General features: G+C 39.3%; 1 protein-coding gene across 1 annotated transcript in view; it reads right to left on the bottom strand.

Annotated features, from left to right (window-relative positions):
* The window catches only part of tle2b (TLE family member 2, transcriptional corepressor b), a 105,526-nt gene that overhangs the window by 76,982 nt on the left and 2,076 nt on the right, over window positions 1–26,468 (bottom strand). Inside the window, exons 2-3 of the mRNA XM_055019225.1 lie at window positions 9,504–9,601; window positions 4,957–5,020 (exon numbers count right to left, since the gene is read on the bottom strand). Of these exons, the coding sequence (XP_054875200.1) occupies window positions 4,957–5,020; window positions 9,504–9,601 (162 nt within the window). The remainder of the gene's footprint in view (window positions 1–4,956; window positions 5,021–9,503; window positions 9,602–26,468) is intronic.

The raw sequence follows: 26,468 nt of genomic DNA, 5'->3' as shown, positions 1-26,468 counted from the left end.
ATCGAGCAACAGCAACACATGCCAGACAAATGTAGTGCAAAATGCAACAACATGCTAACATCACAGTTAGTAATGGATGTATAATCATTAATTGATTCAAAATGTAACTGTTTAAAATATGTATTCATCGATAAGGCTGAAGATGACTGACATGCATGTCAGAAAACGTACTGTACATTAGTTGTAGTACCTTGTTGCGCCACCAGGTGGAGCCTTTTACTGTTGGAAGATTGCAGTTCATTAGCTGTACTTAACACTGTGGCAACATCAGGAGATGGCCAGACTACAGGCAGTTTTATGTTGGAGGTTTAGTTAACAATGGGGGCACCATGACAAAGACTTGTGCAGTGGTTAATGCCTCCTGGCTCAAGATAAGGCAACAAGCTCTCTGACACTCTCTGAGCCTTTTTTCTCTCAGTGGTTAAAGATTGCTCTATCAGCTCATCATATAATGCTAACTCTACTTCAGTAGTTGTAACAATTAATCAGTTATTGACTGATAATGCTGCAGGCTATCAGTAAAAGAAATATTTAAAATGTGCATGCTTTCTCATAACATATTTTTACTTACAGTAACTGACCCACTAATCTCATACTAACACTATAAACAATCAAGAATACGGTTAAATGAAAGCGATATTGACTGTTAATAGGTTGTTTTGGTGAACTACCTGGTCTCCTACCTCTGTGGACTGCTGTGTACGAAGACCACATTAAAGATCGCCACCTTTCACACAAAATGCATGTTTCTTAATGGTTGTGTCATCTCATTTGTTAAGCTTTTAAAGTTCACAAAAAAATTCCACATGCATAACCCCATATAACTGTCTCCCCACTCTGAAAGCCCTCGCCCCAGTATTTAAAGAGCTTAAAAGTGATGAATAGTAAAGGCAGGAGCAGTGCAGCGTGGTGAGCAGAGCCCCAGCCTGTGGAAACAGGCCTCAGTGTGGATGACAGGCCTAACGAGCTAAATATAGCCTTCTGGGTTATCTCCTCTGTGGGCGCAGCGAGTCCGTTGTTGCTTCACATTATTTACGTGTCTGTGCGTGCACCCTCTCCCTCTATCTCTCTTTCTTTCATTTCACGCCCCCCCACACAAACACATCACTATCTCTTTCTCTTGCACTCTGTGTTGCATACTCTTCTTCTCTCTCTCCATTTCATCCCTTCACGGCATCTTTTTTTTTTCCACCCTCCTCTCTGCAATTCTGTCCTCAGGTATCTCTCTCTTCTCATTTCTTCTCTCCTCGTTCCTTTTCACTCCCTCTTTTCCTTACATCTCTCTTGTCTCCATCACTCTCTTTCTCTCCTCTTTTATTCTCTTTATCTCTGCCTCCCTTTGTATCCTTCCCTCCCTCAGCAGCTGTTTTTTCTGACACTCTCTGAGCCTTTTTTCTCTCAAGCTATCTTTCCCTTTGAGCCTCTCTTTCACTCTCTCGCTCTCTCTCCAATTTTCTCTCCTTCTTTCCCTCTCTCTCATTTCTGAGCCATGCCTATGAAGTAGCACAACACTGTGTTAGCCATCCACTACACCACACTGAGCCCTTGTTCAAATAAGATAGCCCGGGGTGCAAACCGTCTGCCATGCTAACCTATATGGATATGTCATGAGCATCTGCAGCTCCCTGACCTCCTGCCATAGGGAACTGTCAAAGCCTAGTGTTGGACCTAAACATACAGCACATTATTCTCTGTTATCTCTCCCCCCGTCCCTCGTTCACCAATGCTGCAGTGGTCACAAAGGTTGTGACATTTAATATGCACAAAAGTTCGATTAAATGTCACCCATTGCTCCTGTGCATGGAAAGACACCGAAATGCATCTATGCTGGCACACCACCGCTCCTATTGTATAAGACTGGGTGGAGAGGATTTGCAGCGGAGAAGGTGGATGTTTGTCTGGACTGTTTGTTCCACACAGTAATTCTGTCAAACCACAGCTAAAAATGGGGAGTGACTGAGATTTTGAAAAATCTGCATTGTTGGAGATTTTGTGTCAGTGTGTGTTCTGCACTGTAATGCACCATATTTATTTTACCATATGAGCCGCTTTGACAACCTCTCATCTTTAAAGGACATACGTTGAATAGCTTAGAATCCTCAACAACAACTTTCAGGTTATGTATTTGTATAAATTTGCTATTATACAGCATGTCACTAATTCAAGGTTCTATACTGTTGATGCAACTGCCAGAAATAACTTCAAAATGTAATGAAAACCTCCCCATAGTGTGCTGGATGCGTGACAAATCACGAAAAAATAACAAAGTGAATGAGGAAATTCTGTTGTAACTCAACTGTAAGTCTGAATAACTGAATAGCTAATAACTATAAAATGAGCTTATGTAAGAGCGGACACTTTGATCACAAGTTACAATTGCAAGACGGTGGCATGTTGGATTTACTTTCCAGTTGCTTTAAAGATATATAAGGTGACCTGACTGAGAGGAGGTGGAAGAGCACGACAAGAATAAACATTTTTTGCAAAGAAAAAGAAAAGCTGCTAAAATATCTGTCTGAGTGAGATGAATTTTGAAATCAACAAGCTGACTCACCATCAGCTGACGGTCATACCAGAACAAGTGAGGCTGCAGCATCAAAACATGGAATGGAACAGAACAAAGATGTGTTTCACAGCTTATAAATTTTTTTTTATCCCTTTTTTCTGTAACAGAAAGAATGTTTTCTTTCTTCCGTCAAAAGTTTCATGTTCTGTCTTTAACCAGTGAAGTTATAAGGGAGAGACTTGCCACAAAAAGAATCCTGAATAGAAATCTATGGAGAACTCACTTATAGATAGAAATATTCGGCAAATTGATCGTGTTGTTGTATCGACAAAAAGCGCGGTGCTGTTGAACTGTCTACATGTGTACTCGAGGAATACCATGTGGAGAACAACACTTTTGAAAACGCATTTTGCTGCACATCATTTTTAAGCAGTTTTTAATCAATTTGTGTGGTACTTTCTGGCACAAAACTAAATAACTTTGTGTCTATAGGAAATTGCAGATCTGATCTGAACGGACAGAAAATAACCAATGGCGTTCCCCCAGGCTCTTTAGTGGGTCCTCTTCTGTTCAGTGGCTACATACTCCCACTGGCCCAGATTATAGAAAATAACACCATATTTTACTACAGTTAAGCAGACGGCACACAAATTTACATAACCATGTCACCAGGGAACTACAATAAGTACAGTGAACAAGATTTCTTCAAATAAACAAAGACAAAACTGAAGTAATTGTTAACCCAAGATAAATCATAAGAGGTGTTACTAAGATGACTGCTGGGTGGCAAGCTTTTTCTCCACAGACTTTGCTTTAAAGTATATTTTTGGTCACTCATTAAACCCCTAAAAACTCATCTCTATGTATCAAGTTACATATTTATTTACGTTTTATCTATGAAAATCATCCTTATCTCATCTTCTTTCTTCATCCTTATCTTATATCCTCACCTCTTTCCGTCTTAAAATGGCTTAAATATAGCTCCACCATCTAAACTTTAACTCTGCTTGAACACCGTAAAACTACACTACAATTTGGAATATCACAGTTATTAATCCGTACATGTTTGAACTGGAAACGGATTCCGAAAAGAATATTTAAACAAGCTCCACCCTGCAAGTGGATGGGTTTGGTTCTTTAGCTTTGAAATTCTGAAAGTCTGAATCTGTGCTTTTGAGACGGCCATACTATGCAGCTTTAAGGTAGAAAATCTCAGCCGTGATGTTGACACCTTATTTCAATTCTGATGTGGCTTCTAGCATTTAAAAAAACACCATATGGAGATGTTAACAAGGTAGAAAAAAATAGACTTTCACTGGAGGGGTGGTCCTAAAAATAACTACTACAGTGCCAGACAGTGTGTTCAGTATGTCATCAGTAGCATTTATATAGAAAAAAACACATATTCTAAATAAAATAAAAGAAGAAATGTTTCAGCACCGTTTGGAGAGATATGTATGTGACAGTTTTACACGTTTTGGCACTTATTACACTCGTCTGGTTCTCATAAGGAAGGAAGAACAAGGATGTGTAGACGAATGAATGAGAATGCTGCGTCTCCTGAGTGTTTTTGTGTTGTTGTTTTTTTATCTGTTGATCTGCTGCCTGTCTGTGTGCTTCTATATCCATTTGTCTGTCTGCCAGTTTGCCTGTCTGCTTGCTTTTCCCTCTCACACTCTCTCTCTATTTGTCAGTCTATCTGTCTGTCTGGTTTTCCCTCTCTCTCTCTCCCCCTCTTTATGTCTATCCATCTGTGTGTCTATCTAGCTTACGGCCCTGATCCTGCCTGCTCTCCCAGGTTTATGAAATGCGAGCAGCTTAGCAGATGGTGCATATCGTATTCTGGTCGGCTCTGTGTGGGTTTTGTACCACAGACGAAGGCTTACGATATATGTGAGCCTTTAGTCGCGCAGACACACCGACACGGGGAAGCTCAGGCTGTTAGCGCACCAGAGAAAACAGAGAAAAAGAAGAGCCAGACTGAGCAACGTAGACGGTTTGAAGGGGTGAATAAAACAGAGTGAGAGGTATGGAGATAAGAAAAGTATGTTTTAGAGAAAAAATCAAGATAAAACAGTGGGAGAGAGGAGCTACTTTCTGCAACTTCACTGTGGAAATCTGCAACTTTGTTCTACTTTTAGTGATATTTAAAATACCCCAAATCTGTATTTCACCAGAGTAAATAATCCTCAGTGACTCGTTGCTTCTTTCTAATTAATCGAAATGGAACAAGGAAGTAATATGACACAGCAAAGTAGAGAGGAATCTTCAAAAGAAAACCACAAAAACAAACAGAGCTAACCATCAATCCAGCTGATGAAAAAGCGCAAAGACACAACTCCCCTGACTGTAAGTCCAGTATAAGAACCCATCAGACTCTTGTCAGAGTTTCTGAGCAGCTGGAATAACAAATCGCCATATAGCTGTGGTGAAGGTGTGATTGGACTCACCATGATGTAGTGCCTCTGCATCTCAGTCTTCTCGCTGGCCAGCTTCTCACACTCCAGCTTCAGGCTGCACAAGGATGAGAAAGGACACACACACACACACACACACACACACACACACACAGACACACACACACAGACACACACAGACACACACAGACAGACACAGACACACACACAGACACACACACACAGACACACACACACACACACACACACACACACACACACACACACACACACACAGACACACACACACAGACACACACAGACACACACAGACAGACACAGACACACACACAGACACACACACACAGACACACACACACACACACACACACACACACACACACACACACACACACACACACACACACACACACACACACAGACACACACACAGACACACACACACACACACACACACACACACACACACACACGGATTAAATGGTGTATTTGCATCCAGTCAAATGAATTATAATTTCCACGGGACTCGGATATCGCAGGGGTCAAACATAGTTTAGAGATCCATAGGGGTGCGAAAAATTACTTCTAGATGTACGGCTGGACTATTTATTACTACTGGAAACGACACTGAAAGAAAAAAAATCACCTCAATGGTAGCAACAGCCAGCAGGGTGTGTCTTATTCTATACTACAGTTCATCACACATACTGCACACAAGTGTAGGAGGTGTGTGATTCTGTATATTATGAGTAATTTTGCTACCAACAGGTACAGACATATATGGTTTCAGAAGAGGTTGGAGGCTTTTCATTGCATTCTGCTTTATTCATGCATTCGTCTGCTAAATTTACTTCCAAATGTGTTTCAAATTCTCTGCCTAAGTCAATAATGGATTAAACAGAGCAAAAAAAAAAAAAGAAAACTTGCAAATGGGAGCCTCTTGAAATCCCCTCGTTCAAAAAAAGGCTTCATTGCAGGTGCATTATTAACACGCACCTGCTTGAGATGATTTAAACCATCAAGTTCAGGTGGGAAAGAGGTTCTAGGTTTAGAAGACAATGTTCACAAAATCTGAACCAGCTTTTTAAAACCAGTATGTGAATATATATAAGGACTATTTTTCTTTTCTTTGCTCTCGAAGCGCTTACACAAAAAACACATTTGCATTTAAAGAAAGACAACAGGTTAAAGTAAGGAAAATAAATGTTGTACTACTATGCACTGCTATAGATACTTCCAAAACAGCATGTTTAAAGTGAACCAACAGCTTAGTACAAAATGTGCATGAGTAAATACAAGTTTTAACAATAAATACAGAGTTATTAACAACTCATATACATTAGTTCAGTGGATAACAGTGCAATGGAGCAGAAAGAGGCACTGGTGGAACGGAATATTATAAGCACGAACTACAAAAAGTCAGATAATTTATTGTGAAAACTCTACAGTTTCATCTACAATTGCAAAAGTGCCACAAATTTATGGGAACTTCTGCAGCAGAGTTGGGAAAAACTTTCTGAAGAATATTTGATTTCCATTGTGGAAAGAATGCGTCGAGTGTGTTCAGCTGTTACATCTGCCAAAGGTGCTACTTTGATGAGTCAAAAGTTGAGAATACATTTTGGTTTCTAAATTGATTTTTTTGAAAACTTTATCTGTTTATTTGTTCTATGCTTTCACTTAACAGTACAATGAGACATAAACATTGGGGTGTTCTAAAACTTTTGACCGATTGTGTAGATTTTAAAAAGTGTTGCGAGGCAGTAGGCAAGTAGTGGTACAAATGTTGATACCAAGCAAATGTTAGAAGTCAAATTAGCAAATGTAATCAAGGGATTATAAGTTTAAAAAGTAATAGAAATACGTCCAGTAGTAACTGAAATACTGCCAGAAAATTAGGTTTACTTCTCGATAAGCATTGTGCGTCTGACGTCACATTTGTCTCATTTCTCTACTGAAACTTCTACAATTCTAGTTTCATTTATCCAAAGCGGCGTACACCTGAGAGTAGATACAGCACAATCAAGGATCTAGTCAGGAGAAAACAACCTGGATAAGAGCCATAAAACAATCTTATGTCATGCTTTTTGTTTTTGGATAATTGTGTTCTTCACAGAGATCAACTCGTCCAGACCTTGAAGTAAAGTGCTGTTGCTGAATCGCAGCAGCTTCTTCACTGTCTCCATTGAGCTGTGAGCAAGAGGCTGCATGTTTTAGTCTATGACTGTTTATCTCTCTCAGCCAAAGTCTCTTCTGGTCAGTCACATGATATCATGAACATCAGTGACCTCCAGCTGCAGAATATAAAAGACCTGAATAACCTCATGGGTCGTTCCATCTCAAATCATCACATTTTTACAACACTTTCTGCTCAACTATCTCTGATTTGCCTGAAAATTTCACACCAGAAAATACAGATATTTATAAAGACATTTTGGAAATTTTATCCTGATATGTGAAATACTCTCCGAGATTATTGTTCTTTTTTCAATTTCCTGTCAACCTACTTTCAGCCTGTCTTTTCTTGCCTTGAAATTTAAGGCGGTTTAGATGAAAATATCGCAGGAACTATTATTAAAAGACAAGCTTAAAATTTTCACTGTTATTTCTCATCATGTCATTAATTCAGAATGTGCAATTTGGACAAATAGATCAAGTAACCTCTGGTTATGAGTGAGTTGAAATATGGAAGAGAAAAGGAATTTTAACCCAAAAAGTTACCTCTTTATGCATTACATTACATCTACAAAACAGATAATGCTGAAGTCAACTTGTGATATTTTCTGAACCAAGGTGTAGCTGCATGTGACAAGAATGCAAAACAAAGCAAAACATATTCTGAATCAGTGGCATGATGAGAAATAAGAGTGAAAATTTCAGGTTTTTATCATTAATAAGTCCTGAGATATTGTTATTTAAACAGTCTCAAATTTTAATTCATGGGAAAACGTGCTAAAATTGGGTCCACAAAAAACATCTGAGAAAGCACTTCATACAACAATTCAACAATTTCTCAGGCACCATTTTAAAAATCCATAGTTTATGATGAAAAAAATGTCAAGTAAATTAGAGATGGTTGAGCAGAAGGTGTCTTAAAGGTCTAAAATTAAAGAACCCCAAAATTTCATTTGATATGTTGGAAACTATAGGAGTAAAGAAACTTTAGTTCAACCTCAGCTCCCACAAACTCAGCCACACTGTTAAATACTGTGATGACAAGAGCCAACTAATAGAAATAACTGCAATTAAAATGCAGTATTTAAAGATTAAAAGGGATTTATTTGAAATGTTTTATTAAAGTCATGTCAAGGTTGATGGAGGCTGAAGCCATGATCCCTCATTGACTCCTGCAATTATTCTAACACAAAAGAAGGTGAAATAGAATTTCAGGCGAATTCAGCGTGAGAGGCTGCAACTCATTATCAGTTTTATACTAATATTTTATAGTAGAGGTTAAAGAATGACACTATTGTATTATCTTTACTGGTTGGTGTATTCAAGAATTCAACACCAACTTCCACTGAGCTGAATCACAACATGCTGTTTCTGTAATAGAAAGTGTTCAAGTTCTTCTTCAGTGGAGGAAGAAAAACTATTTAACCACTAGCTGACGTTTATTAAGCAAATTTAACTTTTCAACCTCTAATATACAAACCTTCTCATGTCACATTTATATTTTTCAGTCAGCATTGTGAGAATAGACTGTGATCAAGTCCATCAATGTAAAACTGGGACTTTACACACAACAGGGGTTTTAGATTCTGACACAGATCTGATTTGCACTTTTTATATTTTATTCTTTATTGTACTTTATGTAATTCTAATGTTTTGTTGTCTTAAATTATTTATTTTTGAATTGTCTTAAACTACTACTACTACTAAATCAGCATCCACACGAATGGAGAGAAAAGAAACTAAAATTAAAGATAACTGCCTCACTTAGGAGGATGGATTAGCATATGCCTCATGCAGAGTCGCTCTGGAACTTAAAATACTATTGTATTGGCACTAACAGTTTTAATAAACAGTGTTATGTGCTCTCAGTTTCAGGGGAGAACAAAACTAATTTATGTTGTAGCTTTCATCTGAGCCAGTTGCATATAGCTTGCTAACAACTTTGCGTTTAAAATTTTTTTAAAAACAACCAAAAAAAGATGAACTGGGAGATATAAAACGATGCTGTACAGATGAATAGAATAGAATAGAATAGAATAGAATAGAATAGAAATACTTCATTGATCCCCAATAAAAGGGAACTTCTGTTGTTGCAGTAGCAAGTACAAAGAGTAAAGTAGCCAGCATGACAGTACAAATACATAAGAAAAACATACAAAAAATGAAAAATGTACAATTAAGTGTAAAATATACTATGATTTAAAACTTGCCGAAGTCAAAAATGCACTGTAAAGTGTCAAATGCACGAACATATTATAGTAAAAATATGCAGTAAAATGAGTAAATTAAAATGTCCTGTAAACAGCAGTGCAGTTATAGTTTCGTTCTCTTCATAAAAGTCACAAAAACACACATCTGTATACGTGCATACATGTGTATATACTGTGGATGTGTTGTGTTTGTACCTGTGATACTGAGCCTGGAGGAACTGGAATTCCTCCTTGATTCGGTCCAGAGTTTCCAGGACTGTGAACTTGAAAGACTGGCCAGGCTGCAATGGGACCTGCACAGGAAAAACGGGAGAAAGAACGAATGAAAAAGACGGAATGAAAGCGTGCACGTGTGTTTTCAGCAGACGACTGTATGCACTGTTCCTATTCTGCATGGATGTGTGTCGGGGAGCGAGGTGAGGCGAGGCGAGGCGAGAAAAAAAGCCAAGATGAAAGTGAGAGGGAAGGTCACTTCCCCTTCCCACACATCATAAAGCCTCGTCCTCTCCCTCTCTGTTCTCCACCTCCTCTAATGACTCTGCCTCCTTCCCTCCACTGCCCCCATCCTTTTCTTCCTCTCCTCTGCCTCTCCCTCTCTTCCACATTAGCATCCTCTCCACTCTGCCAGGTTGCTAATGTATTCAAGCCTACAAAGAGCTGAGAAGGGAGGAAACATCAAATGAATAACTTATAGGGAATCACTGCACCGTCTCTCACCTGCTAAAAGCTAAAGAAGGCCCAACAAAACAAGCACCTCCCAGGGGTCCAGCACCACCAGCAGCTCTCCGTGTCTGTCTAAAGCGCTTTCGACAGCAGCCCTCCTCCTCCACAGTCTTCACCAAGTTTCAGAAACAAGGGCACTCTTCATGTTTTTCATGCTCTTTTGTTTGGGGATGGGGATGGAGTAAACAGTCTTTTTTTTTATTTTCTTGACAGTGTCAATTCTCAGAGGAGATTTTAATGTAAGAAGTTGCCATTTTTTCCTCCTCTTTCCTCCCAGCTCAGATTGTCTTATTTTGCCTTTAACACTGGACTCCCACTGTTAGCCCGGGGAGGATGCAGCCTGCCAGGTGTCTCTGCCACTTCTTTTTCAGTCACTTCTTATCACCTGTCAGTGAGCAGCCTCAGCAGGACCACTGAGGTTCACACTACCCCTCCTTAGATCCCACCTCCCTCTCTTCCAGTGCACCGAAGCTGCAGCGTTAGCAGAGACGACTCGGCGGCTTCCGCCCACAGAATGTTGCCCACTGTGACGATAAGACCTCCAGCCAGGCCCAGAGCATCGGAGGAGGGACACAACCCAGAATCCTGCAGTGTGGGCGAGTCAGGCCGGTGTTACACTTTGTTTTCTCTGAGTAAAATTCTTCATCTCATCAAATCTGCATAGAACCATCTGCAGGTGTCAGAATACATTACAAGGGCAACATTGCACATGCTCAGTAGAGTCCTCTAGAAACACAGTGTGACAGCAACACTGTAGAAAGTCTACTTGAGCAGCAGTTAAAGTAAAATACTGCTTCAAATGAACCTCATTTATCTTTATTCTTTGGTGAAAAAAGGTGTTCCTCTGTAGTTTCTAATAATTTAAGGTGGAATGACGACAAGCACAAGATAAATCCATGAGTCAATGATGCAAAGAAATATCAAAAATTAAAACTAATAACTTGTATTGATATGTTTAACAGAAGCAGAGCTGATGTATCACAATGCAAGTAAAGAAAGAAGTTCTTGTCATTTATTTTCAAAAATACACTCAGTATTCGGGATTGTGGGGTTTTCAGGACCAATACGTGCCGATTATTGGTGAAAATTAGATTTTCTCCCATTAAACTGCTAATTTCAGGGAAAGTTTGAAAATCTGAATCCGACAGGTTTAATGGCCAAGTAGATTTTTTACATAAAAATTTGATTTGGTGTTTTATTGCACTAACAGAAACATATCGATTAAAAAAGTGTTGCATGTCAGTAGGCAGGAAGTGTTATATGAGAAATATGAAGCAAATGTTAGAAGTTTAATTAGCAAAAGTAGTAGAAACACCTCCAGTGGTAATAGAAATACTGCCAGAAAATTAGGTTTACTTCTCCATTAGCATTGTGAGTCTATTGCATTTCTTGTCATTTCTCTGCTGCAATTTCTCCAATTCTACAGTTTCATTTAGCTTTTATCCATAGCGACGTACATCTGAGAGTAGAAACAACACAATCAAGGATCTAGTCAGGAGAAAACAGCCTGGACAAGAGCCATAGAACAAGTTCAAGTCTGACAACTTAACCACCGTTTTTTTTGAGTAAGATAACAGAGTGAAAACAAAGGGAAGAATGTTCAGTCCAATCCCAAATTGTAATTTACTTCAGGGTAAAGCGAGTACTTAAGCTGGAAAAACTGGAAGCTTCAAGTTTTTTTCCTTATAAGTTGCAGCGATGCCCTTTTGAGAGGATTAAATGATTGAAGTCGATCTGACTTAAACCAGTTGCATTATTATGACTTGTTGACTTAATTTCTCTAAACTTAAGTTTCAACATTTAGAAGTTCATATTTTATGTGCAGTGAAATGCAAAGTAACTGTAAGGCTGTGCTATAACCATAACTATTACAAAGAACAATCTTTATAAACAATAGAAAATTAGAGAAAAGTCATAAATACTGCAAAATGGAGATGCAAAAGTGCAGTTTACATTATGTAAGTGTGCAGTCGTGTGTGTGCACACACCTGTACTACCATTTGAAAGTTTGGGCTCACTTAGAAATGTCTTTATTTTTGAAAGAAAAGCATTTTTTCAATGAAGATTATATTAAATTAATCAGAACTACAGTCTAGACATTGTTAATGAGGTAAATGACTATTGTAGCTGGAAACAGCTGATTTTTAATGGAATATCTCCATAGAGGTACAGAGGAACATTTCCAGCAACCATCACTCCTGTGTTCTAATGCTACATTGTGTTAGCTAATGGTGTTGAAAGCTCATTGATGATTAGAAAACCCTTGTGCAGTTATGTTAGCACATGGATAAAAGTGGGAGTTTTACTGGAAAACATGGAATTATCTGGGTGAACCCAAACTTTTCAACGGTTGTGTATATTTTGTGCCACCAATTGAAGCAATTTGTTTAAGTTGGTTCAACAATTCTCTTTATTCAGCGTTTCATCTTTCATTTTTTGTGTTTATGTCTACAAGAGAGTATAATCAAGGCTTAACTCTTTCGTTGCGACACCCAAAAACCTCAGATTTATCTTTTCACACTGGATTCCGCAGAGAAAACTGAGTTTGTACAACTTTAACCCTGGTGTCGTCCTGCAGGTCAAAATTGACTCGTTTTAAAGATTGAAAATGTGGAAAAAAAAATATTTTCATAGTGAAACTTCTGATGTCCACATTTTCAACATTTTTCGGAAATCTTTGAATATTTTTGGGTGGAAAAAAAGAAATGTTAAAAATGTTTAAGAACATTCACAAAAAAATCAACCAAAATCCAGCAAATTTTGGTAATTTTTTTGTGAATGTTCTTAAAGAAAATATTAGAAGTTTTACTGATATATATGGAATCACTTTAGATTTTTAGGATTTTTTGGAAGATTTTTACTCATTTTTTGAAAATATTTACAAGAATTTTCTCACCAAATTTGGAGGATTTTTTTTTATAATAAAATAAAACTTTTAAGGGAAACTTTTAAGGAATTATTGGAATTTTCTTCCTGAAGGTTTTGCCAATTTTCAGAAATTTTTTTTTGATTTTTTTCAACAAAGAAACTATATTTTTTGGTGCCTGTAAATGAGGACAACAGGAGGGTTAAAGAGGTCGGATGCATTAATTTTGCTTGCAAATCAAGTTTAGCGTCACTACGACTTGGAAAGCAGAATTCAGCTTTGCTATTTAACTTACTGTGAATCCATCTATCTGCACTTAGTTCACCTCTTCCACTCATCCACCCATCAACTCATCCATCCAAAGTGAGCAGTTGCCACAGTGCAGCCGGGTGGCTATTGGGCCGCAGCTACGGCTAAAAAGACTGGCGGTTTCAGTGGCTGGGTTTCATTAGTCTAGACAAGCACAATTCAATTAGGTTTCAATTAGTCCAACGGTGGAGGTCAGAGACGCGGTGGGTTCCCCAGTAATTAATCCGCCGGGCGGAGCTGAGCTGAGCTAAACTGAGCCGAGGCAGGCGGAGTGGGGACGTCAAAACACACAAACCCACTGCGTGTGTGTGTGTGTGTGTGTGTGTGTGTGTGTGTGTGTGTGTGTGTGGGAGGGAGGGAGGTGAGGCCAGAGGGGGGTGGATGGATGGATGGATGGATGGATGGATGGATGGATGGATGGATGGATGGATGGATGGATGGATGGATGGATGGGGGAGTCTGCCAACAGATCCCCACTGACCTTGATTCACACCACACACACTCAGCTGGGGGAGGGGTGGAGGGTTTAGATAGCGATCTGGCAACACGCAGATAACACACATGCAGCCATAAGCGTGTTGAGGAAGAAAAAAAACACACACACACACACGCACAAACAAACAAACACACACACGCTGCAAATTTACACACTGAGCGGAGGACACACAAAGCAAGAGAGAGAAGGCAGCAGATCTGACAGACGGATGGATGGGTGGATGACGGAGTGATGGACTAGTGTGACATTCTTACAGAGAAATGAAAGACGGAGCAGAGAGACAGACGATGAAAGAGTGATGAGGCTGCTGGATGAGATATTCATCCATTCATCCATCTGACACTGACAGAAAAAGAAGAGAGACACAGACTGAGTTCAAAACCATCTACTCATTCCCTACGATCAATCTGGAAACCACTACAGTGAACTACGATCTAGGATTCTCCCTATTTTTTACACTTTCTGGCTCTAATAAATGGTGGAATTTTGTATTTTTTTAACATATCTGTCAAACCTGCCTGTGGTTTTGGTTTTCCGGAGGGTTAAAATCCTGCTACATGAGTAATAGGTGCAGAATTTGTATTTTTCTACCAAATTTCTAGAGCAAATAGTTTGTTCTAATCAAATTTTCAAAATAAAAGCATGCAGCATAAAGTGATTGAAATATCACAATTTTCACACTGAATATGGCTAATTTTCCAATTTTCCAAACAAAATAAGTACATGACTGTCTGAAAGTAGGAAATTCAGTTTCTGGCTCATAAAAAATGGTGGGATTTTGTTTTGTTTTTTTTAACATATCTGTCAAACCTGCCTGTGGTTTTGGGGGTTCGGAGAGTTCAGATCCTTAATTTCGACAATTTCTTCAAAGAGAATATGTCTTTGAAAAGGGACAGAGGCAGTGTCATTTCCTGCTCTCTACTCCCCATCTAGGAACCATTATATAGTGAACTATGTCGGGAACTCCTCGGCAAAACTTTCAGGCTCTGCTCAAATCTCGGTGCTATTAATTACGTCACTGCTGTCACTTAAATTAAAAGGTATCAGATTGATGAAGGCTGTGATTGTTCACAATATCTATCAACGGGGCTGCAAATGTTCAGGACTCTGGCTACACCATTTCTCAAGTTAAGGCAGCTTCAAACATTGCTGCAAAGATTGGTGAAACGAGAACGACGCAAAAATCCACGTTTGACAATTTTTTTACTTAAAAAATGACACCTGTGACCAATGGACATGTTTTACTTAACATATGTTTGCACAGGATAAAAAAAAATCTGACAAATATAAAATGGTCAGCTTTTTTTTTTTTTTTTTAAAAAGGTTAAATTGAGGTGGAATGACTGCGAAGTATATTGTCCAAAATCAATGAATAAAAAAGAATCTTTTTGTTGCTATGTTTCCATTTAACATTTCAACACAAGTTATTATTTTTAATATTTTGTATTTATCTACACATATATTTATTTACAATTACTACTATTATTATCACTTTTAGCCTAGTGTTTATGGTTTTATCCTCTATTTTCTATTACTACACTTGTTGTTTCCCTTACTTTGATGTGGCATTTTCTGATTATTCATCTGGTGATGTTGTATTGATTTATTTGGATTTTTTTTTAATCATGTTTAACTCTATTTCTACACTTTTGCCTCTCTGGTCCTCTGTTGTGCATCCTTTTTTTTCTTTTTTGTCCTGTTTTTGTAAACTCTGTGCTAACTTGGCGCTATATAAATCAAATAAATATTATTATTATTATTATCATATAGTGTGTAGTGACTGTTTTCAGACAGACTCCTGTTGTCTCTGCTGTGGTCATCACAGCCTCGTCTCTCCACCCTGTGCTCCGTCCACAGGCCTCGTGGTAATTCTGCCTCCACCATCTGCCGCCGTGCACACATGAGCACACAGACAAAGTGCTGCTGGCGGGTTACATCAGCACCACTAAGTCATATAACAAAGCCCGTAGTTACAGATCAGGATTATACAAGAGATCCACGAGTCACAACCGTCGTCCTCTGATGAGATGAGAGATTCGAATCCCTTTCATGTGCTGGACCAAAGAAAAGAAATCCAAAAATGTCTTACTTTTGATTTTCCGGTTGCACCTTTTGAATGAGTTTTATAGCCCCTGGAGCAATTCTTATGAGCACAAAAAAGATATAAAAAAAAGGAAATGAAAAATACAAAAAAATAAATAAATAAAAAATGGAGTTATAAAGTCCTCGGGCAAAAGGAGAAATATTCCCTGCTTGTGCTGAAATCTGTCTGTCAAGATAAAGAGACTAGTGTGGAGAGCTGCTATGTAATTAGTTCACGTTTAACGGTAACAACAGGAGACTTCCTCAAGGAAACTAAGAGCCGGTGAGCATAAAACTGAGTTATAAGCTAATGTTTATAAAGATAGAGGCATCAGCAAGAGCTGAATTTTTAGTTTTGTACAGGATCTCTAGAGCAGAGGGTTTGTTTTTAGCATTTTTTTCAAAATAAAAGCATAAGGTGATTTTGATGAAATATCAAGATATTAAGCTAAGCTCTGGTTAATCTTCCCAACGAGGCAGTTTTTAAAAGATAATATGTGTGTTTACACAGATAGAAGCATCAGCAAGTGCAGCAGATTGTTTAGTTTTTCATAGAATCTCTCAAGTAGATGTTTTATTTTCAAAATAAAAGCATGACGCATAAAGCGAGCTTGGTGAAAAATCACGATTTTTAACTTAGGTTTGTTAATTTTTCAAACAGAACTGCTTGTCACATGTGAGTTGTTTGATGGCCAGGTGAAAGTTGAAAATTCTGTGATTTTCTCTCTTTTTACAGTTTCTGGCTCTGATAAATGGTGTGATTTTGGCATTTTTTTTAAAGATAAAATGTCTTGCAAACCTGGCTGTCGTTCTGGAGCCCGGAGGGTTTAAAAACCTGCATTGCTACATGAGCTACGTGTGCATCATTCTGCAGAGTTTACAAAGATGGGGACATCAGCAAAGGGACAGTTTTTAGTTTTTTTACAGAATCTCTAGTTTGTTTTTAGCAAATTTTCAAAGCAAAAGCATGTCACATAAAGTGATTTTGATGAAATATTAAGATTTGAAGCTTGAATTTGTTTAATTTTCCCCAAAAGGACTGCATTATCACACATCAAGTGTTGATGACTGTCTGAAAGTAAAAATTTGCATGTCTCCTATCTGCTCTGTGTAAACACTGCTTGCAGTTCAGCCAAAAAGCATCTAAATTTTTGTCATGTGATCGTTGGTTGCAGTTGAGTTACTAATAGCTTCCTGGCTGTGCAGAGGAATGCAGATTTTTTTTTCTAACACCATCTTTTACAGCATTCTGTTAAAGAAGATAGTTTGTTTTTGGCACATTCTTAAATTAAACTTGTAAAATGAAGTGATTTTAATGAAATATCACAATATTAAGCTTAGATTTGATTAATTTTCCCGAGAAAACTGCACAAGTCATCTGAAAGTTGAATATTCTCTGTTTTCACATATTCTGGTTCTGATAAATTATGTAATTTTGGCATTTTTTAAAATAAAAGTTATTATGTTTTTTAAAGCAGCCTGTAGTTTTGGGGTCTGGAGGATTAAAATCCTGCATTGCTGTATTAGCTACATGTGCATCACTCTGCAGTGTTTACAAACACAGAGGCATCAGCAAGGGCAGAATGTTGAGTTTTCAACGGAATCTCTCAAGTAGACAATTTGTTTTTAGCAAATTCTTAAATAAAAACATGCAGCAGAAAATATTACAATTGTAGGCTTAGATTTGGTGAATTTTCCAAACAAAACTCCACGAGTTGCTCGATTCTGTTTCTGGCTCTGATAAATTCTGTAATTTTGGCATTTTTTTAATAAAGTGGGTTAGGGTTAGTGTTTACAAAGACAGAGGCATCAGCAAGAGTTGAATTTTTAGTTGTTTTTTTTAACAAAATCTCTAGAGTTTGTTTTTAGCAAATGTCAAAATAAAAGCATGTAACATAAAGTGATTTTGATGAACTACCCCAATTTTAAACTTAGATATTGTAATTTTCCCAACAAAATTGCATGTCACACATGCCTGAAAGTTAAAAATTCAGTTTTCTGGCTCTAATAAATGGTGTAATTTGGGCATTTTTTTAAAAAGATATGTCTTTCAAACCTGCTTGCAGTTTTGGGGTTCTGAGGGTTAAAATCTTGCCTTGTGAGCTATATGTGCATCGTTCTGCAGTGTTTACAAAGACGGAGGCATCAGCAAGTCGCGCCGTATGTACACCAGAACAAACATTTGTTCTTGGAGTGTATGTGTTTCATCTCTCCTGTATTGTGACAGATGGCAGCCCAGACTGTTAGGGGTCCAATAGCGCGTCACAAAGAGCCAAAAAAACAGCCAACCGCCTCCTGTGTTTTCATGTGTATTGATGTGCGTGTGTGTGTGTGTGTGTGTGTGTGTGTGTGTGTGTGTGTGTGTGTGTGTGTGTGTGTGTGTGTGTGTGTGTGTGTGTGCACCATATCATGCAGCATCCTGAAACCCAAAAAATGATCCAGTTAATCTGGGAGGTGGAGGTGGAGGAAGACAGGGAAAGGTCACTTGTGCACAAACACACACATAAATAGTGAATATAGACCATGTGGGACAGCAGTCAATCACAATTTGGACGATCTGGCACGAGCGAGCAGAGAATTAGGAGGGATTATCTACGGGGGGGATGGGAGGAGTGGTAGTCCAAGCCTGTTTTACTGTATCACATAACCATCTCCTGTCTGTCGGTGTCCCTCTGTCTGTCTGTCTGTCTGTCTGACTCTAACACTTGATTAACTCGCAGTAAAGGAGGCGTTATGATGAGGACATGATGAAGGCAACAGCTGGTGGAACGAAGAAGAAATTCAGTGCAGGAAGATTTTTTGAAATGACATTTCAGCATCATATTACCAAAAAACACTTCAGGTCGACCAAATTTCTCCACAAAAACAAATGCTAAGCCATTTTTTTTCGTTATTTAACCCTATGAAGGACATTGGTTTTTGCTTTTGTCTCATTTTTATTCACCGTTTGCTCATTTTTCACTGCAATATAAAGTCCTGCACCTCTGTGGAAACAACACAACCATAGCTAGAAGCAAAAAGAACTCAAAAATGTTCTCTGAACATTATTATTTACGGTAACGATATTACAAAGGGAAGAATTTGTTCTGTCCCTGTTTGAACAAATTTTTCTCAACTCCATAATCCAAATCTCACACAAATGAGAACTTTTCCTTCCTTCTTTCTTCAGTTTGCATCTCCACGTAATGCTGCATACCGTTTGCCTTTTTAGCTTTGTCAGACTTGTTTTGTTTTTTCCATACACTTTCTGAATATTGGGTCAGTCTGCTTCCATCAGTCTCTCTGTCAGTCTGTCTTTCTGTCACATGGAAGTCTTCTGTTCGAGCAGCTGCCTGTTTTTTCTACCACTGGCAGCATGAGAAAAATCAGCAACTGTAAAACAGATGCAGGTCTGGGAGTGATTGGGAAAGAAATGATTCTATCAGTCAGCTTGTCTCCTCCAACAATCTCTTCAGCCTCTGGCACACTTTCCACCGACACACGAGCGTTCACACGGTACGAGCAGGCGTTCCCATGCAAGGACGCATTCATTCAAGCAAAACACCCACAAAACATCCTCTCTTCCTTGTGCCCTTTCTCTGGCTGCTCCGTCTTATCCTTCCTTCCTTTCTTCTCTTTTTTCCTGCTCTTTGCTTCTCCTTCTTCCTCCCTTTGTTCCTCCTCTTCACTGTGTCTCGCTGAGACAAGCAGAGACACATTCAGATAGCACATGAAATAATAATTGGCTGGTGAAATATTTAGGGAAAAGGCACATGAATAGATGAGAAATGCCAAGTGTGGCAGAGGAGTGTCAGTGCCCCTTGTGTACATGTCTGTGTGTGTCTGTCGGTGTGTGTTTGTGTGCAAGTGTTTGTGTCTGTTGAAGTGAGCAGCGATGAATACAAGCAGCAGCTCATTGGTTTGGACTGAGTGTGGATGATGGAGTGAAGAAAAGCTGCAGGGAAGAATGAGAATGTAACCAACGTATCAGAGACTTCTTTATGAAGCTCTGGTGGTTTTGTTATTTTTATGTCACATACTGTTTTATGAGCATTTTCACAGTGAACTAAAACATCTTCATAACTTGGAGAAATTCCAAAAACAGAAGCACAGTTAGAGTTAGTGGGTCTGTCACTGTGCAACTCATTTATTCTGCCAGTTTTTTAGTTTTCAGACCCTCAGACTGACAACCCAGATAGCAAACTAGCTGGGAAACCAAAATCCAGACCTTCATTCAATCAGCCAGTCAGTTGTTTAGTTAACCAATCAGTCACCAGTCAGTCAGAGAGTCAGTTAATGCTGCAGCAGTCGGCCACTAAGCCAGCGGTGGATTACAAATCAGGCAGAGATTGGCAGCTAAATGAGTCTCTGGCCTCCATCCAAGTCTCGCTCTGATCATTTCTTTTAATGGCAAAGAAAAGAACACAGAAAACAGGATTTAAGGATAGTAAATGGCTGTTTTTAATCAGGGAGCAGACGTAATCTGGGTGGCAGCTGATGTCTGATCAGAAGTCGCCTTTATATGACGTCCTGCTTGTTTTCGGCGGGTCGCCCGGCTGCAGCTGTGTTGTTGTTACTTGACTTCTTGCCATTTTAAAGGGTTGCCTTTGAAATGCTGCACGAAATTAAATGTAAACAAGACGGAGGACAACGGGAAGGCGAGGAGAATGTCATCTGTGGGAGGTGACAGCCGTCCACTGTGCTGTTTGCCGTACATGGCTTTTCATCAGAGCCACAAATGTTTGGGAAAAACAAACTGACGGACACAGCTGAACATCCCCGAAAAACACGGGTCAAGGGCCCGTCTGAAAAACACTGAGGAAGCATCTACACGTAATTAACACACACTGATTACCTGTTAAGAGCTGCCAATGATGCAGCAAAATTAAGCTGCAACTTTCCCCACATGCATCCCCCACAAGTGTCTCGGCCCTCACCGGCGAATCATATGTGATTTCTGCGGCCACATATTTGCCGTTAGTTTGTTTACTTGGCCGTAAAAAGTTACCCTTCTCACAGCCAAAGGAGAAGCAAGCTCTCCACATGCACACACACAGACGATTACACATTTTGGTTTGCAACAATTTCAGAACCGTTTCAGAAATTTCAACCACAGATACGCACACTGGCAACCAAACTTCTTTGGCACATTTTTTATTTTCATTATTCCCCACGACAAACACACACATGTCCGTTAATAATAATAACAACAATAATAATTCAACAGTTGTCATAAGTTGCATTTGCAAAGCAGAAAATGAGAAACTCTTCAACATTCACCTAAACTGAACCCTAGAAACAAACTTTCTGTCTTTTTCTTATCAACTCAGTCTTCCCTTATTGTGCATTTGCAGAAATATCAGTCTGATCTTCATCTTTCCAGACTTACAGCCACCTCAACTGCAGTAGATAAATCTGTAGCGTACAGAGAAACGCATCCAGAGCAACAGCTTAAAGCGTGCACTCAGCCCAAACCTTTCCAGATTCTGCAGCTTTAGGTAAACGTGCCGCGACTAGAACAGAAGTCGCCACATGAGAGAAGAAGTAAAAGAAGAAGAAGAAGTAGTGTGCTTGTTAGTGTTGAAAACATATAATGATGTAGAATACATACTGTAAGTGTGAGAGCGTTTGGTCCTGTCTGGAAGCCAGTTATTGACATCTCTGTTAACCATGAAAACACGCCGTAAATCCTTTCCCTCTCTCTCCCCCTTTTCTTTCTCTCGCCTCGCCGGGGTGTGGCAGCCAATCAAGGAATTGTACATCCACAGCAACAGTCGAGGTCGGACTGGGACCTTATTTACTGTTATTGTTGTTGGCACACACACAGAAAGCACCGCTGCTCTCCTTCCTCTCCCTCTGCCGAAGCCAGACACACACTTTTAACAGCTGCATGCACACAGAAGCTCTTTTCACGGTAACACAAGGACAAATATAAACATATGCAAAAGTTTCAGGCATCTTTAGATTCTTCTGGTTGCTCCCAGATTCACTCTGCAGCACGATGACGACCCCGAAACATGCAGCGAGAGTCGTAAAGAACTATTTCCAGCAACAGGAAGAACAAAGACTCCTGCAACACATGCTACGGACCCCACGGAGCCCTGAACTCAACGTCATGGAGTCGAGATCGCATGAAGAGACAGAAGACTGAAGAACTGTGACAAGTTCTCCAAGACGCTTGGAGCAACCTGCCTGACAAGTACCTTCAAAACAACATGCATCTGGAGTCGATGCAGTTTTAAAGGCAAAGGGAGGTAACACTGAATGTTGATTTGACTTTGCATGAAGTTACCTGATAAAAACTATCCTTGGCATCATTTTTAGTGCCCAAAATGTTTGCACGGTGGTATATGCACAACCAGACATACAGAAAATGACACACAAGGCCAGATAACACTCAAAACAAAGCTAAATTTGACACTGGAAATGCACAAACACACATCCAAGTCGACAAACAAGGCAACACGAATACTCACGCACTCATTCACAAAGCACTAAATGGACACAGACACGCAAAAAGAGAATCACACCTCACACGTATCCTCACACAGACTCACGCTGCTCTGATAACGCTCGCCACAAAAATCCAGTGGAACCAATTACAGCTCTGCTCGCCTGGCAAATCAGCACGCACTTTTTAACCCTTATCCCACCAGAGAGCGAAGACAACAAAGTCTGACTTCTGCTTGTGATAAAAGAAAATAACGCCGGGCGAGTCTCGGGTGCAGGTTTTATTTATTTATGGCAAAGAAAAAGCTGCTTTATCACTTCCAAAGGGACGCAGAGGGGTTGAAATAGTGGCATTCGAGGCACGGTGCAAAGAATTAGACTGTGATGTCTGACTGACACCAGCAAAGGATGCTAACTGACCAAAGAGTTTGACTACAAATCACATAATTGACATGACTTCTCACCATTTTCACACAAACTGTCATGTGAGACAGATTTTCGGAATTTCAAAGTCACCAATTTTATGACAATAACATGGAAAAAACTTGAATTTTCTCCAAATCAAGTGTCTACAACAGTTCCTGAGTCCTCCTGTTCTGTCAGATATACATTGTGCTGCTTATGCAGTTGAAGCAGGAGACTATTTAGAAAACTGCTGGTTTGGTGCAATCACAAACAGTTTGATATAAAACACAGAGTCGACTGCAAAATGCAACAAAGCTCATACTGTGTTTTTCACAGAGCGCTTATGGTTTGGCTTCTGATTTATTTTCTGGCAACATACATCAGCTCGTCAAAGCAATGCTTTTTGGCAGCCGACTGTTTTTGAGATACCGGAGTTTCCTTGAAGGGAGAAGATCTTTTTCAGAGGGATCCCCGTTTGCAGTAAACATGCCACACAGCAGTGCAGACAGTAGATATATTACCACAACAGATGACATAACTCAGGCAAGTTTCTGCAAGTTGATTTTGTTAGCACTTACTGATTGAGTGCCTGAAAACTGTGAAATCGGTCTTCAAACTCAGAATACACACAGTTTGGAATGTAAAGTTCACTGTAAAAAGTGTGTTTGAGCTGCAATTGAATTAAAATGCAGTTTAGACAGAATCTCATTTATCTTTTTGCTTTGATGGAAGTTTACTTTTGTGGGTTCTATGAACTTGACATTACATTTTTGCCTTTTAAATTGGCATTCGAATGTCAACAAAAGTCCAAAAATTAAGTTCATTGCTCCCCAGAAGAGGATTAAAGAGTGAAGAAAAGAAGAAAAAGCTTTACGTTTTGCTAAAACAAACATGTAAGCTGGAAAAACTGGAAACTTCAAGTTAACTTTTCTTAAAATTGTGCAAGTTGCAGCAAAGTAAACTGTTAATTTGGGAAGAATCACACAGTTTTAGTCTATCTAGCTTAAACAGCAGCACTAATGTTGATTACAGTTTTTCTCAATTGATAAGACACTAAATTCCATTCACTGCACACAGCCACCAACTGACTGCACACATTTCTCAAAAACAGGACTCTGCTGTCCAAATTTTGGACACTATTCATGGTTTGGACACAGTTTCCAAAACTCTTGCACTCTTTTTGCAAAAGACTGAACATGTTTTTTGCTCATTTGAACACACTTTTTCACTCATAGCACACATTTTTCAAACAGTGAACACTAGGAAGCAGAACTGGGACACTGTTCCAACACTGCTGTCACAATTAAGACACAAAAGGTCAAAACTGAAAACACTTTTACTAATGAACTGCACACTATAAAACCTGCTGGGAAGCAGAATTAGCTGTTCAGAATGTAATCTGTTGTTGAGGTCAGCAGATGGTAAAGATGGTGCATAAAGTAAATCACGTTTATTGTGGTTTACTTTACATGGTATGTAAATGTTGTTTGTCACTTCAGTGACATGTTTATACTGGAACAATACAAGCAGTCAGAAATGTTCTGAGAATACTGTAAAAAATCTATTGTATAATTCTGATTCACAAGTGCTGGTAAAATTACAGAAAGTGTACATGACTGACTTTTCCTGTGTTTTGTGTGCGTTTGTTCCAGAGTTTTTCAGTTGGATTCTGATGATGCACATGAATACATCTGGGACAATGTTAGTTTTCATAGAGGACTATTGATTCAGGAATGGTTCAATATGAACCTCAAGATATTGTGGTTTTTCTGCCACCATATTCTCCTTTTCTGAATCCTATAGAAGAATTCTTCTCTACATGGAGGTGGAAGGTCTATGAGCAGCAGCCAGACTTTGGGAAAATTTCTATCAATCAGTGGTCTTGGCATGTGGTGATGTTTCTGTTGATGCATGTCAGGGATGGATCAGACACACTAGGTCCTTCTGTCCAGAGAAAACACAGCTTGTGATGTTGATGAGGTCCTGAGGTCTGACCAGGCTGAAAGAATTGATGCAGACGTGGTGTAAATATCTGCATACTGTACTGTGTACAATACAGTGCTGTATTTTTTGTCTAACATTATTTTTATTTTATAATGTACAGTCAGGCACTGCAATGACCTCTGATTCATTTATAGGATGCATTTGTGTTTAAGTTGTCATTTTTGAGGACTGTATCATTTTTTTACACTTCATGTGAAAACACAGTGAGAGAAGAGTGTTTTGTATTTAGCAGTGCAGTGTCCTAGTTTTGCTTTGTGTGTCTTAATTTTGAAAACAAAGTTTAGATTTTGACAATAAAGTGCGCTTTTGACACAAGTCTGCAGTGCTTTGTGAATTGTGTTCAAATAAAAAAATAGTGTGCAGTGTGTTGGGAAATGTGTGCTATTTTTCAGGAACAGTGTCTTATCAATCGAGAAAAACTGCAATAGCTTGATTTGGGTCAACTTAACTCAACTGTGTGTTACTAACTGAAGTCTTTCGGTACAATTTATGGTGCGTTGGTTAAAACAAGTAAAGCCAGTGTGGTCCTTTAAGGGATTATGTACGTCTCAGAACTGAATTTAAAGCCTGTGTGTAAAACAAACTACAGAATCAAGACCTATATTTACTGTGAGTAATTTAGAAAATTAGACAGAGCGCCTGCAAAGAAGCATAAACTGCATAGTCACTCCGAAATGCATGTTACATATTAACATGTCGTCATGTACGCAGCTATACAGTCTGCAACCGTAAACACAAATAGTCTTAAAATCCACACACTCATACATGCATGTGCACACACACACACACACACACACACACACACACACACACACACACACACACACACACACACACACACACACACACACACACACGTGTTCTTTGCACCTTCACACCTCTCCACAGATCACATTTCATAGCAACACCAGAAATAAAGTTCCACTGGCAGAGGAGAGCCGCAGAGGAAGAAGGAGGGAGAAGGAAAACAGAGGAGAAAAACCAGGAGAGAGACAGTAAAGAGCGAGATGGAGACTATCGATCGGTTGGAGTTGGCTCAATCTGGGATTGAACTTTATCACAAACACAGAGCATCACAGCAGGAAGCTCTCTGATACGCTTCTAAAAGAGAGAACAGAGGAATGTTCACACTCTATTCTTCCTTCGCATCTCTCATTCATTTTCATTTCTCCTTCCACCCCCGGCTGTGACTTTTTTTTAAAAGAATTATTTCTGCCTCCTTTTCTTTTTTTTCTCTCTCTCTTTCTTGGCTCTCTCATCTTTCACTTTCTCCCTTTTGTTTTTTTTTATCACTTCTCTGTGTTTCTCGGCGTCTTTTTCTCTCCCTTCTTTTCCAGCGGCTGCCTTATTAGCATTCTCTCTGTACATATAATTGATTCCTCATGCCTTCCTCTTGTGAAAATGTCATTCATAATTCTGTGTGATAGCTGGCTGGCTGGCTAGTTGGCTGGATGGCTGGCTGACAGAGGGGTTTGGCTGACTGGCTGGCTGGCTGGCTGACTGGCTGGCTGGCTGGCTGGCTGGCTGGCTGGCTGGCTGGCTGACTATGAAGCAAAGTGGCCACTGACCCATTTGTAGCAGATACAAAGAGACTGACAACCAAATCTGATTATAGCAACCAGACCGGGGCCCTTGTGAAACGAATGGCCTAAGCCAGACTGAGCCTAAGCTGTCATTCATCCTCCTGTGCTTTTTAGTCTATGTGTTTAACCTTTATTTTACCCCCGGCAGGTAAATTAACGGCAAATTCTCAGCCGCTGATGGAGGGTGAAGCTGAAGGAGGGAAGGGACTTTAAAGAGGTATTAAAGAGGGGGAGCACTTGTGCACTCATGGCCTTTCTTAGTG

Source organism: Amphiprion ocellaris, chromosome 2, assembly GCF_022539595.1.
Source record: "Amphiprion ocellaris isolate individual 3 ecotype Okinawa chromosome 2, ASM2253959v1, whole genome shotgun sequence".
NCBI lineage: Eukaryota > Metazoa > Chordata > Actinopteri > Pomacentridae > Amphiprion > Amphiprion ocellaris.
The sequence above is the reverse complement of the archived record's forward strand: the minus strand, read 5'-3'. Positions and strand labels throughout refer to the sequence as shown.